Raw genomic sequence first — 11,705 nt, 5'->3', positions numbered from 1 at the left:
ATTTTTTGTTTTCTTTTCTTTTTTTTTTTTTCAAGACAGGGTTTCTCTGTATTGCTTTGGAGCCTGTCCTGGAACTAGCTCTGTAGATCAGGCTGGTCTCGAACTCACAGAGATCCGCCTGCTTCTGCCTCCCGAGTGCTGGGATTAAAGGCGTGCGCCACCAACGCCAGGCTTCAAATTTCTTAAATATTGATTTCATGCGCTTGCCATAATGGTGATCGCCATCTAGCCTGTGGCCTCTAAGATCGAACTCATGTTGTCAGGTTTGACTGCAAGCGCCCTCAACCGGTGAGCTGCCTCCTAATCCCTATTCCTATTCCACCTCCCAGGGACATTGGCCACGCCTCCTGTGGTATAGCCACGCCCGAATTCTTGCGCGTGCTCCGTCCGTATTGGTCGCGGTTAACCTTTGATTCAGAAGAAACTATTTTCATTCCTCTACCAGGGAGGTAGTCGGAGAGAATCTTCTTCCGGAGGAAGACCGGAAGTCGCTTCTCCGGCTTGAGGAGGGTTCCTCGGGCGCACGGGCTCCCCTGCTGCAGCGCTGGTTCCGCCCGGCCTGGTCACGTGGTCGCAAAGATGGCAGCGCCCAGGATACGCCAGGAGCGCCGCGGCTGCTGACCGGTTCTCGGCTTCCTTGGCGCTGTCACCGCGACCCGCTTCGACGCGTGCTGTATGTGCGGAGCTCAGCGACGAGTGCCCGTGGCAGAGAGCACGGTGAGGGGTGCCGGAAGTGCCTCCGGGGAGCTCCGGCTTTGAGGGACTGGCTGCTGGCGCTGGCCCTGGGGGTGGTGTGGAGGGCTCCCGCGGCCCTGCCATTGCTTCCACTTGGGGACTTGGGCGACTTCGCCGCATGTTACGTATTTGATTTGACGCAGGGTCTCATGTAGCCCAGGCTAGCCTCCATCTCGCTGAGAACTCACTTGAACGCTTGCCTCCTCCCCCGTGCTTGGTTGACAGCACGGTTTTTTTTGGTGCTGGGATGAGCTGCGGCTTCGTGCCGCTCAACCCGTGCCAGCCGGCTCAGCTTCCGTTTTTGGAGGCAGGATCTCCTGGGACCGGTTATCGTCCTGCTTCAGCCTCTCCAGCAGGGTGCTGGGCGTCAGTGCTGGGGCAGCCATGCCTTCCTCATTAAACTCGTGGACAGCTGGATGACATCAGAGCTCAGAACCTCCTTCCAGTTTGCCACAGCCTGTTAGTCCTGTTTGTGACGCATCTGATAGAGTCTTTCCTGGCGTCCAGGTGGCTGACTGGGGACCCTTCTCATACCCATCGATGTCTGGTTCCATGTTAATTCATCCATGAGAGGAAGTGTCTGAGCTGGATGTTTCGTCCATGGTTGGGGGAACGAATCTGTGCAAAAGCCCTGGGACAGGAGGAGGGAGAAGTCCCTAGGGAGGAGGGCCATCAGAAGAAGGGATGAAATATATCCCACAGGGCTTTGAGGGCTGTAGAAAATCCCAGTGTAAAGTTATGGTAGGATCATCCAGAAAGCAGTGAGATCCATTTTGTAATGGACAGTTTCCAAATCTATCAACCAAGCTGTCCTGAAGGAGTCTATCCTCAGTTTGGGGGTTGAGTCCCAGGAGGCGGGGTCACTTGAGGGGGCATCCTCCAGGACCAGCTCCCAACTGGGAGCATAATTCAAGGTTAGATCAGGTCCCCTGGGCCTGACTTCTGTTGCTCCTACATCTCTGAGCATTGTGTGGGGCCTGTGGCAGGTATTCAGGAGAAGCCTTGCTAGTCTGAGGTCCAGAGAACAGTTCAGCAGAAACTCTGGGCTGCTCAGGAGCATGAAGCCACCGCCTGTGACTGAGACAGCCATGAATAGCATGCTAGGTCGCTTATTTTCTTCCTCGGGGGAGGGTGGTGGTGGATAAGGAGGTTTGGGGCAATCGCTGGCCTCAGCAGCCTCGGAGCTGGAACAGCAGGTATGCAACCCAGTGCCAGCTTCATCCTCTCCGTTTTCTGTAGCTGGTTATGGAACCGGCCATGTGGAGCACTAGTGGGAAGGCGATCACTATGGTGACGGAGCAGGAAGTGGAGGCCATAGGGAAGACTCTGGTGGATCCCAAAGAGCCCCTGCAGACCCGCTTCCGGGCCCTGTTCACGCTGCGGGGACTCGGTGGCCCGCATGCTATTGCCTGGATCAGCCGAGGCTTTGAGGACAGTTCTGCCCTGTTGAAGCACGAGCTGGCCTACTGCCTAGGCCAGATGCAGGACTCTCGCGCCATCCCGGTGCTGGTGGATGTGCTGTGTGACACGAACCAAGAGCCCATGGTGCGCCATGAGGCTGGTGAGTAAGGGCAACCCAGTACTGTGCTAGCTCTGTCCCTTAGTCAGCCACAGCGGGCAGGGTTACAGCTAGGAACACAGGATGGAGAGGGCCACCCTTGTCCAGCACTGACTTTGGTGCCAAGATGCACCACACCATCCTAGCCTTGGGTCCTTGGCACACTCTGTCCCCTTGGCCCAAAGCCTGTTGTTGGCTCTAGCCTAATGGCGACAACCTCTGGGGTAAGGATTCTGATTGGCCAGCTGGGAGGCTGATGCATGGCTGCTGGGCACCAGAAAAACCAGTGCCTACTGGCTTGTTTTCTCAGGAGAAGCCCTAGGGGCCATAGGTAACCCGGAAGTTCTAGATCTTCTGAAGCAGTATTCTACTGACCCAGTGGTTGAGGTGAGGAGACTGAGTGGTCCTGTCCTGTGGAGTCAATGCGTGGTTGCCAGGACAACCTCCTGGAAAAGATGTTGTACAAATGGGGGGGCGTGTGGAGGTGGGGCAGGGCCACCCCTAAGCCCTCCCCACAGCTCTGAGTCCACAGCCTTGAGAATTTGACCTCTGCCCATGTCTGTCCACTGCTGGTGCCTCACCCACCACTTCTGCATCCACAAATCAGCTTTCCACTTTGGATCCCCCAGTCTGTATGCCCCTGTCATGGAGTCCATACTGTATGGTTTTTTTTGTGTTTGTATCCCACTGGGCACCATGTCTCTCCTGTTCATGGCTGAGTAGTATTTCAGTGTGCGAGAGATGTGCTGTGTGTGCGTGTGTCTGTCTATTGTCTGTGGCTACTGGGTCCTTGTGGGCATCCGTGAGTGAATCTTTCCCCAGCCTCCTTCCGGCCCCTGGTGCCACTTATTCTGCCTGTGAGATCCAGCCCTAGGGCCTCTGGACCCAGTCGAGCTCCTGCTCACGCCCCTTGGCTTGAGTCCAGCCTGAAGCCACTCGCCTTGTGCAGCCACAGGTCTAGGAGAGGGGATGGGCCAGCCATGCCCCCATGCTCCCTGCTTTGGGGACTCATGGCCGCCTCTGCCCTCCCTTGCAGGTGGCTGAGACATGCCAGTTGGCTGTTGGGCGTCTGGAGTGGCTGCAGCAGCACCCTGGGGAGGTTGCAAGTTCAGGACCCTACCTGTCCGTGGACCCTGCACCCCCTGCGGCAGAACGGGATGTGGGGCGGCTGCGGGAGACCCTGCTGGACGAGGCACAGCCACTCTTTGAGCGGTACCGTGCCATGTTCGCTCTGCGCAATGTTGGTGGCAAGGAAGCGGCCTTGGCCCTGGCTGAAGGTGAGGCAGGGACTTGGGGGTGGGAAGGCGTGGGTGATCATGCAGGTTGCTATCCAACTGTTGTCCTGTTGTCCTGTGCTCCCTGCAGGCCTGCGCTGTGGCAGCGCCCTCTTCCGCCATGAGGTGGGCTATGTGCTGGGCCAGCTGCAGCACGAGGCGGCCGTGGGTGATCTGGCGGCCACCCTGGCGCGGACCACTGAGAGTGCCATGGTACGGCATGAGTGCGCGGAGGCCCTGGGTGCTATCGCCAAGCCCGCCTGCCTGGCTGCGCTGCGGGCTCATGTCACCGACACCGAGCGCGTGGTGCGGGAGAGCTGTGAAGTGGCTTTGGATGTATATGAACATGAGCACTGCCTGGATTTCCAGTACGCTGATGGACTTGAGCGCCTGCGGCCACCACCATAACAACCACACCCAGGACAGCACCCAGGACTCCACTGTCATGAGACTTCCTGCTATGGCTCCTTGTCACCCTGGTCCAGGGTTCTGTGGGCGGTGCCCCAGGGCTGACTTCCCTGCGTGAGACTGCCAGCTGCGCCCACTGTCCAGACTTAGGAGCTTTGTTTCCTGCCCCCCACCCGCCTGGCTGGGTGCTAGTGCACAGTACCCCCTCCTGGTGCTGTCCACCTGTGACTATCACCTGTGCCCGCTCCAGACTGACCCAGTGTGTAAGCTTCCGGATGTCAGGGAATGATCAGGCTTGAGATGTGGGAGCAGGCTGTGGGGTCCCAGGGCCAGTAACTGCTTTTGAGTTCATCTGGCCAAACCAAGGGTACTGCACTAATAAAAAAGTTACTTTTGACAAGTGGTAGTTCCTGGTGTGTGGAGTTCCTGGCACGTGGGGACAGTGGCATGGCCCTATTTGTCTAGTTATTAGGGGCGCAGAGCATGGAGTTCAGTGGTACTGTGCTATGGATTCCCATCCATGCTACCTGGGGTACCCGTGTCATTACCTGGCAGGTTGGCCTTGCTCCAGTGACTACCACAGTGACTTCAGGCCGGGTAGCCCCTGCTCTTTTCTGCCTTTGGTTCTTCCCCAGGAAGTGGGTGTGGTCAGGGCACCCGCAGCCATTCAGGGCTTGGCTTTGTCCGCAAGGGAGATTGGTGTGAGGCTATGCCACTGCTGGACATGTGTAGGCAGATGTGCAGGACTCTTGTCTCTGGTGATGCCCTGGAACTTTGGCCATGCTCCTGTGAGTCAGCTGGGCCTTGGCGTACAGTCATCCTTCTGTCTCGGCACTGTGGCCGCCATGACCGGCTTTTCCTTGTCCTTGTGGTTGCATGAAGAGCGCTTGAGCTAGCCTCCAGCTCTGTGTGTTCCTTATAGACATGGGCCTCTGCAAGAGCCACAGGCACTCTAAAGCTGAGCCGTCTCGTGCTTTTCCAGGCTGGGTATCATGTAGCCCAGGCTGACCTTGAACTCCAACCTGCAGTGTAGCTAAGGATGACTGCCCCCACCAGTGCTGTGATGGCAGCAGTGCACCTTCATGTGTAGCTTTATTTGCTTGTTTGAGTCAGAGTGCAGTGCATGGCCCAGGTTGGACTCGAATTCATGGCAATCCTTCTGCCTCTGTCTCCTGGGTGTCAGGATCACAGATGGTGGCCCTCACAGGCTCCAGCGCTCTTCTGGCTGTCCTAACAGCACAGTGAGGCTGCAAGCCCCTCTCAGTTCATTTGTCACTCAGCCTGACTCCTCAAGCCTCCTTACCCAGGGGTGACCCCCTTTACCTGCACACCCGTGGCTTAACTCTTCCCTGGCTGACCCTCTTGGCAGTGCTCTCTTCCTCAGTCCTCTGCCTGGCTGGGGGAGGGGGTAAAGCTTATCTACAGACCACAAAGCCCAACGTGCTGTATGCATTTCAGCTACAGCCTTGAAGCCAGATGGTGACACCTGAAGCGACACCAACCTCTTGTCCCAGGGAAATGCCCCTACCAGAGCCTGGGACAGCATAGCATGCAGCGACTCTCAGAACTGGATTTGAACTAGGGTCTTTCAGGAGCACTCAGGTGGCGTCCTGTCGCTTCTAGAGCCTCCATGGCTCCACCCCACCACCATTGTGCCTACTTGGGGGATCCATCCCTACATCCGTCCTCCCAACACCTACCACCAGAGGGCTCGCGTGAGTCCTCGCGGCTTGCTGCCATCCAGGATCCCCAGGCCGTCTTCTTGGCGGTGCCAGTTAGACCCTCCATCCCTCAGCCGCAGGCTCCTGCAGGCTCCGGCTGCTCCAGGGCCTTTGCGCGGGTGCGAGGCAGAGGGCTGATTCTGTAAAGTCGCTGGTTCGTCATCACATGTGAAGCCATCAAGGGAGGGGACCAGACAGATGGGAGCAGCAGTCCTAATCCTTTCAGCTCATCCATCCCTTAATCGCCTGCAGCGGGCTCCTGTGTTGGGTGTCACTGGCCATGGCGGGGTCGGCCGTGAGGGAGGCAGAGGACTGGAGCCCGGTCCCGGCTATGTACGAGGAGTACCGGCCGCCCCCACTGGACGCCATCCGCCTGCCCCGCTATGCTCTGTACCTGCTGATGGCTGCTGTCCTGGTGGTGGCCGTGGCCTACGCCATCGTTGGCCACCTCATCAAAGACCTCGCTCACGACCTGGCGGGTGAGCCATGCTCTCCTCTGCCCCTGGCATGAGCTGGAGGTCTGGTCCAGGCCAGTTGTGGGCCAGGGTGGGCGGGCCCAGGACCAGGTCAGCGGGGAGCGGGGTCAGGGGGTGGGCCGGGGTGGGCAGAGCCCGTCTGAGGGGAAAGCCATACAGGGACAGGTCAGCGTGGGCGGGGCCAGCCACGCTCTCATCGGTCTCCTCCTCACTGCAGACTGGGCCTTTGGTCCTAAGCCGGACCAGGAGGAAGGTCCCCGGGAGCTGCGGGCAAGCCTGGCTGCAGAAGACCTGGAAGAGTTGGACCTTCAGCTGGCCCTGGCTTGGCGCGGGGAGGAAGACTCCGCCCGGGCTCCTCACCGCCCCTCCATCACGTTCCGGGACCCGCCTGTGCAAACGGACTTTTGGAGGCTAGACTAACCTGGAGGGACTGTCCCCATCCATCGAAGTTAGCCCACCTATGTACAACATGCCTGTTGTATGACACACGGTCTGGCTGGCTTGAAACTCCACATACCGCTGCCTCAGCTTTAGTGCTGGGATTGCAGACACCACTTCCATCTTATTAAGACACTTGGAGATAGGGTCTCATGTAGCCTAGCTAACCTTGAATAGCTCCTGGCCCTCCTGTCTCCACCTCCTGAGTGCTGGGATGACAGGTCACCACACTAGCTTCTGTGGTGCTGGGGATGGAGCCCAGGGCCTCGTGCAGGCTAGGCCACCTTCTTTCTGCTCACTGGGCCAGCCCCAGGCCCTGATGTTTTTTCTTCATCATGAATAATTTATGGCAGAGACTCCTTCTGCATCAGGAGTGTGGAGGACAAATTTAGATACAAATTAAAAGTGTGGCAAGGGCTGGAGAGATGATGGCTCAGTGGTAAAGAGCAGTGGCTGCTCTTCCAGAGGACCTGAGTTCAATTCCCAGCAACCATACTCACAGCCATCATACCCTGAAGATCTGATAACCTCTTCTGGCATGCAGGCATATGTGTAGACAGAACATGGCATAAAAAAAATAAATCTTTTTTTGTTTGTTTTTGATTTTGTTTTGAGACAGGGTTTCTTTGTCCTGGAACTTGCTCTGTAGACCAGGCTGGCCTTGAGCTCCATCCAGCCCCTCTCCCCACCTCACCTGTCAGGCTGGTCTGTCTGGGTTCCTAATGTCCCACTTGGACTGAGAGCTCTCGGCACATGATGGGTATACAGTAGGAGTTTAATATCTGCCTGCCAGTCTGGTTGGAGCAGGTCCTTGCTGGCTGTGTCCAGTGTTCATCTGAAGGATCCTAGATTCTCTGTCTGTCCCTGGATGTACAGAGGGACATCTATAAGCATTGTCACAACAATTTTAAATCTTTTAGTTCAGGATTATTCTAAATATGTTTCAAGCCAGGTGAGGTAGTGTCTTTACTCCCAGCACTCAGGAGGCAGAAGCAGGTGGATCTCTGTGAGTTCCAGACCAGACTGGTCTACAGAGTGAGTTCCAGGACAGCAAACAAACAAAATGTCCAGACAATATGAGCCTGGCTTTGAACTTGGTATATCCTGAGGATGACCCTTGAAGCCCCGCTCCTCCTGCCTTCACCCGAGTGCTGGAATGACAGCCTGTGCTGCTCCACCTGGCTTCTTGGTGCTAGGGTTGGAACCCAGAGCCTGGTTTGCTCTCTGAGCTGCAGCCCCAGCTCAACTTTTTGGTCTGGAGGCCAGGTGCCTCCAGGAGCTAGGCCTGGAGCTAGGCATTCTGCTTCAGGCTTCCCGAGTGGGGATAACAGGCATATGACAACAAAGCTTTCTTTCCTTACTGTCTCTTTCACGTGCCCAGGCTGTGGCTGCTCCCGTGAGGCCTCTGGGTGGGGCCTCCCTTTGCCCAGGTGGGGCTCACTATCTAATCTTTGAGCCCAAGGTTGAGGGCAGGGTCATGAGTGCATGGTCATCCAGATTCTGATTCCTGTATGCTCAGCAGGCAGGTGGCTCTGCCATGACCTTGAGGGTCCCCGGCCCTAAGAGCCTGGTGCTGACCAAACTACCAACCCTGCAGCACTGACTTACCAGGCCTGGAGCTGCAAAGTTCGTCCCAGCCATCCATCTTGACTGTGACATCTGGTTGTGTGCACTTGTAAAGGCATGGGATGCCACATCTATGCAGCCTGACCTCTTTCAGGGGATGCTGGGCACCTGTTACCAGTGGCTGGCCCCGGGGCTGCTGGTCTCCAGGACAGGTGCTGGGGGAGGGACAGTCCAGGTTAATATTAAACCAGCTGCAGACTCTGCCCTCCAGGGCCAAAGGGGCCTGATGTGCAGCCAGGTAAGCACAGGAAGCCAGGCCACAGGTGACAGGTTCTCCAGCCCCCGCCCACACACCACCCTGTGCCTGCCCTGTCTTAACCCCACCCGGGTCTCAGGCTGCTCACACCAGCTGGACACCGACCTGTCTCCAGCACGCTGGCCATGGACACACTGGGAAGGCTGCTCCTGGCTGCTCTGCTCCTAGTACCTGCCGAGGCCCAGCAGGGTAGGATCGGGGTGGCAAGCCCACCTGGGGTGGGGGTTGGCAGCTACAGCTGGGGCTCTCCACTGCCTCATTTCCCATTAGGAAAACATGAGGCATGGAGGGAGAGGCCACAGGAAGAAGAGAAAGTGTGAAGGGCCCAGTGGCCTGCAATTCTCCTCAGCACCCTTCTCTCCTCCCCAAGCTGGTCCTTTGAGAGCCCCCACCACAGTTGTCTTCTGAGGGCCCCACCCTCCAGCCCTGCGTGGCCCACCTTCCTCACAAGCCCTGCCCTCAGGCCCCTGACATCTCTGGGTGCCCATTCTTCCTGACTTTCTCTTCCTTCTTTCCTTCCTTCCTTTCTCTCTCTCTTTTTTTGCCCCTGACATCTCTTTGTGCCCATTCTTCCTGACCTTTCTTTCTTTCTTTCTTCTTTTCTTTCTTTCTTTCTTTCTTTTTTTTTGGGGGGGGGTTTCGAGACAGGGTTTATCTGTGGCTTTGGAGCCTGTCCTGGAACTCGCTCTGTAGACCAGGCTGGCCTCGAACTCACAGAGACCCGCCTGCCTCTGCCTCTGGCGTGCTGGGACTAAAGGCAGGTGACACCAACACCCAGCTTCTTCCTAATTTCTAAACTACTACCCTCTGGGAACCTCCCCTTTCATTAAGGTCCCTCCTATCCCTGCAGGCCCCGCCTTTCCCAAGGCCCCGCCTCTCCTCATAGTCCCCTCCCTCTCTCACGGCCCCGCCTCTCCGCACAGGCCCCTCCTCTACCCTCAGCTCCCTCGCTTCTCCCCAGGCTGATCCTCTCCCTGCAGGTTCCTCTCTTCCCAGGGGACCAGACCCTCCTCTCTTTTGCTGACCCCTCCCACCCTCCACAGCCTCAGAGCGCCGCCTGAAGCCCTGGCTGGTGGGCCTGGCCGCTGTAGTGGGCTTCCTGTTCATAGTCTTCGTCCTCATGCTGGCCAACCGTGTGTGGTGTTCCAAACCCAGGTGAGGACCCGACCTTGTCCACCCAGGGCCTCCTATGACCTCCGATGGACCTTCTTGGTCCCATGCCAGGGTCAGCCTGCAGGTTGCCTTGCTTCTGCCTCCTGCCAACCCCTCATGGCTCATGGAATTCATGACTTAAGGAGAGGACAAGGAGGCAAAGAACAGCAGCCCCCAGCTCTTGCATAACCCTGTCTTTTCACCGGTGCAGATCAGATGATGAAGAGGTCACAGTCAGAATGGAGGCCAGTATGAACGAGTACATGGAGCCAAGGTACCCTGTGGGTGACCACGCCCAGCCAGATAATATTGGGAGGCCCAGCTGGGGCAGGGATAGTGCCAAACAAGTCGGCTCTGGTTCAGGAATCCATAATGCAAGTTCTGGATCCAGGAGAGGAACAGCAGTGGGGGGAAGAGTTGGAACAAGTAGATGAGTTTGAGTGATTCTCGAGCAAGGGAGGGAGAAAACCCAGAACAGTTCTAAGAACATAGTTGTGTGCCCACGGTACAACATAGTTTCCATCACTCCATTCAACCATCTACCGAACCATACACCCCACCAACAAACCACCCACCCACACATCCACAAAATCACCTATCCATCATTCCATTCATTTATCCACCTATACATCAACCCCCGATCCCATCCACCCACCCATCCATCTGTCCATCATTTCATCCATCCACACACTCATCCATCCACCCATACACCCAACTATCCATTCGGCCCTCCACTTACCAAAATTGCCAGACAGCCAGGCATCCATCTGTCCACCTGTCCATGAATTTATCCATCCATCCATCTGTCTATTCATCCATGCATCCACCTATTTACTCATTGACCCATCCATCCATCCACCCAAACATCAACAATGTCATCCATCCACCCACCCACTCATTCATCCATCTATCCATCTATCCATCCATCCATCCTCCAAGTCAGGAACCCATCCACCCATCTGTTTACACCTCCAATGATCCACCCATCCATGCACCCACCCACCCACCCATTCATTTATCCATCCATCCATCCATCCACACATCCATTTATCCACCCATCCATCCACCCCTTCACCCATCCATTAACCCATTTATCTACCCACTCAGCCATCCCCACCCACCCACTCATATATTCAACTGTCTATAAACCCATTTATCTGTCCACTCATCCATCCATATCCCATCCACCTACCTGTCCACCGGTTTACCCACTTTTTAATTTCTCCATCTACCCACCCATCCATCCGTCCATCCACCCATCCTCCCTCACATCTCTGCAGAGCACACATGGTTCCTTTCCTGCTGGGCGACCCTGAGGTCATTGAAGCCCCAGAGACTGTGTTTACAGGGCCTGACAGTTTCATCCCATGAGCAGCAGCGACATGCTCTCACTGTGGTTCCTGAACCCCACAGTAAAACAGAGAAGAAGAAGCAGAAAAAGCAGATGAACAGGAAGGGTGGTCACAGCAATGAGGGCTTGGAACTGGACGAGAAGGATTCCTCAGATGACGAGAGAGACAAGAAAACAGCCTTGTAAAGCTCCTGCACACACCAGTCAAGGAGCAGCCGTCATGGAAATCCAGACTGGTGACACCTGATCTCAAAACTGTCCCCAAGTGAGGAGGCCAGCTCTGCATGCCATGTGTACAATACTGTTCACCACCTCCCCCACCTGCCCCATCCATACCATCACTATCAGCCTGTGCTCTCTCCCAACCCTCTGCTCTCCATTCCTCACCCCCATCCTCTGGCACATCCACCTGGCTGCCCCCAGGCAGGGTCCTGGCATCACTTGAGCATTTCCTCTTTCCCAGTGGCCCTAAGCCCCTGAGCCCAAGCCCCTGTGCAGTTCCTGGAAGGCCTTGAGCCCTCTAGTGGAATTCGTGTCTAGGAGAGACACCCTGTGGCCATGTTTTTCAGCCAGGGTCTCTCTTGTCTAGACTCTGCCCCCATGTCACCTGGCTCTTGTTTCCTGTGACTGGGGAGGCTGTTTTGCGGGGACACTCCCAGCAAAGGCCACCAGGGGGAACCTTCCAGCACTCTCACTTAATAAAGGCCCCT

The 11,705-nt window shown here is 56.5% G+C and overlaps 3 protein-coding genes across 3 annotated transcripts; all 3 read left to right on the top strand.

Annotated features, from left to right (window-relative positions):
- The first annotated feature begins 398 nt into the window (after positions 1–398).
- Positions 399–4,303, top strand: Dohh (deoxyhypusine hydroxylase). The gene is made up of 5 exons (XM_051177305.1): positions 399–717; positions 1,975–2,296; positions 2,604–2,680; positions 3,330–3,570; positions 3,659–4,303. The coding sequence occupies exons 1-5, from the start codon at positions 676–678 to the stop codon at positions 3,973–3,975; spliced, it is 999 nt and encodes a 332-aa protein (XP_051033262.1). The 5' UTR covers positions 399–675; the 3' UTR covers positions 3,976–4,303.
- Positions 4,304–5,864: 1,561 nt separating this feature from the next.
- On the top strand, positions 5,865–6,719 carry Smim44 (small integral membrane protein 44). Its single transcript, XM_051177329.1, has 2 exons — positions 5,865–6,175; positions 6,390–6,719. The coding sequence occupies exons 1-2, from the start codon at positions 5,977–5,979 to the stop codon at positions 6,590–6,592; spliced, it is 402 nt and encodes a 133-aa protein (XP_051033286.1). The 5' UTR covers positions 5,865–5,976; the 3' UTR covers positions 6,593–6,719.
- A 1,866-nt stretch (positions 6,720–8,585) lies between these two features.
- Positions 8,586–11,321, top strand: Smim24 (small integral membrane protein 24). Its single transcript, XM_051177318.1, has 4 exons — positions 8,586–8,681; positions 9,536–9,647; positions 9,856–9,918; positions 11,058–11,321. The coding sequence occupies exons 1-4, from the start codon at positions 8,618–8,620 to the stop codon at positions 11,179–11,181; spliced, it is 363 nt and encodes a 120-aa protein (XP_051033275.1). The 5' UTR covers positions 8,586–8,617; the 3' UTR covers positions 11,182–11,321.
- The last annotated feature ends 384 nt before the right edge of the window (positions 11,322–11,705 follow it).

The sequence above is a fragment of the Phodopus roborovskii genome, unplaced genomic scaffold (genome assembly GCF_943737965.1).
Source record: "Phodopus roborovskii unplaced genomic scaffold, PHOROB, whole genome shotgun sequence".
Taxonomy (NCBI): domain Eukaryota; kingdom Metazoa; phylum Chordata; class Mammalia; order Rodentia; family Cricetidae; genus Phodopus; species Phodopus roborovskii.
Note: the sequence above shows the minus strand (reverse complement) of the source record. Positions and strands in the feature narration are given on the sequence as shown.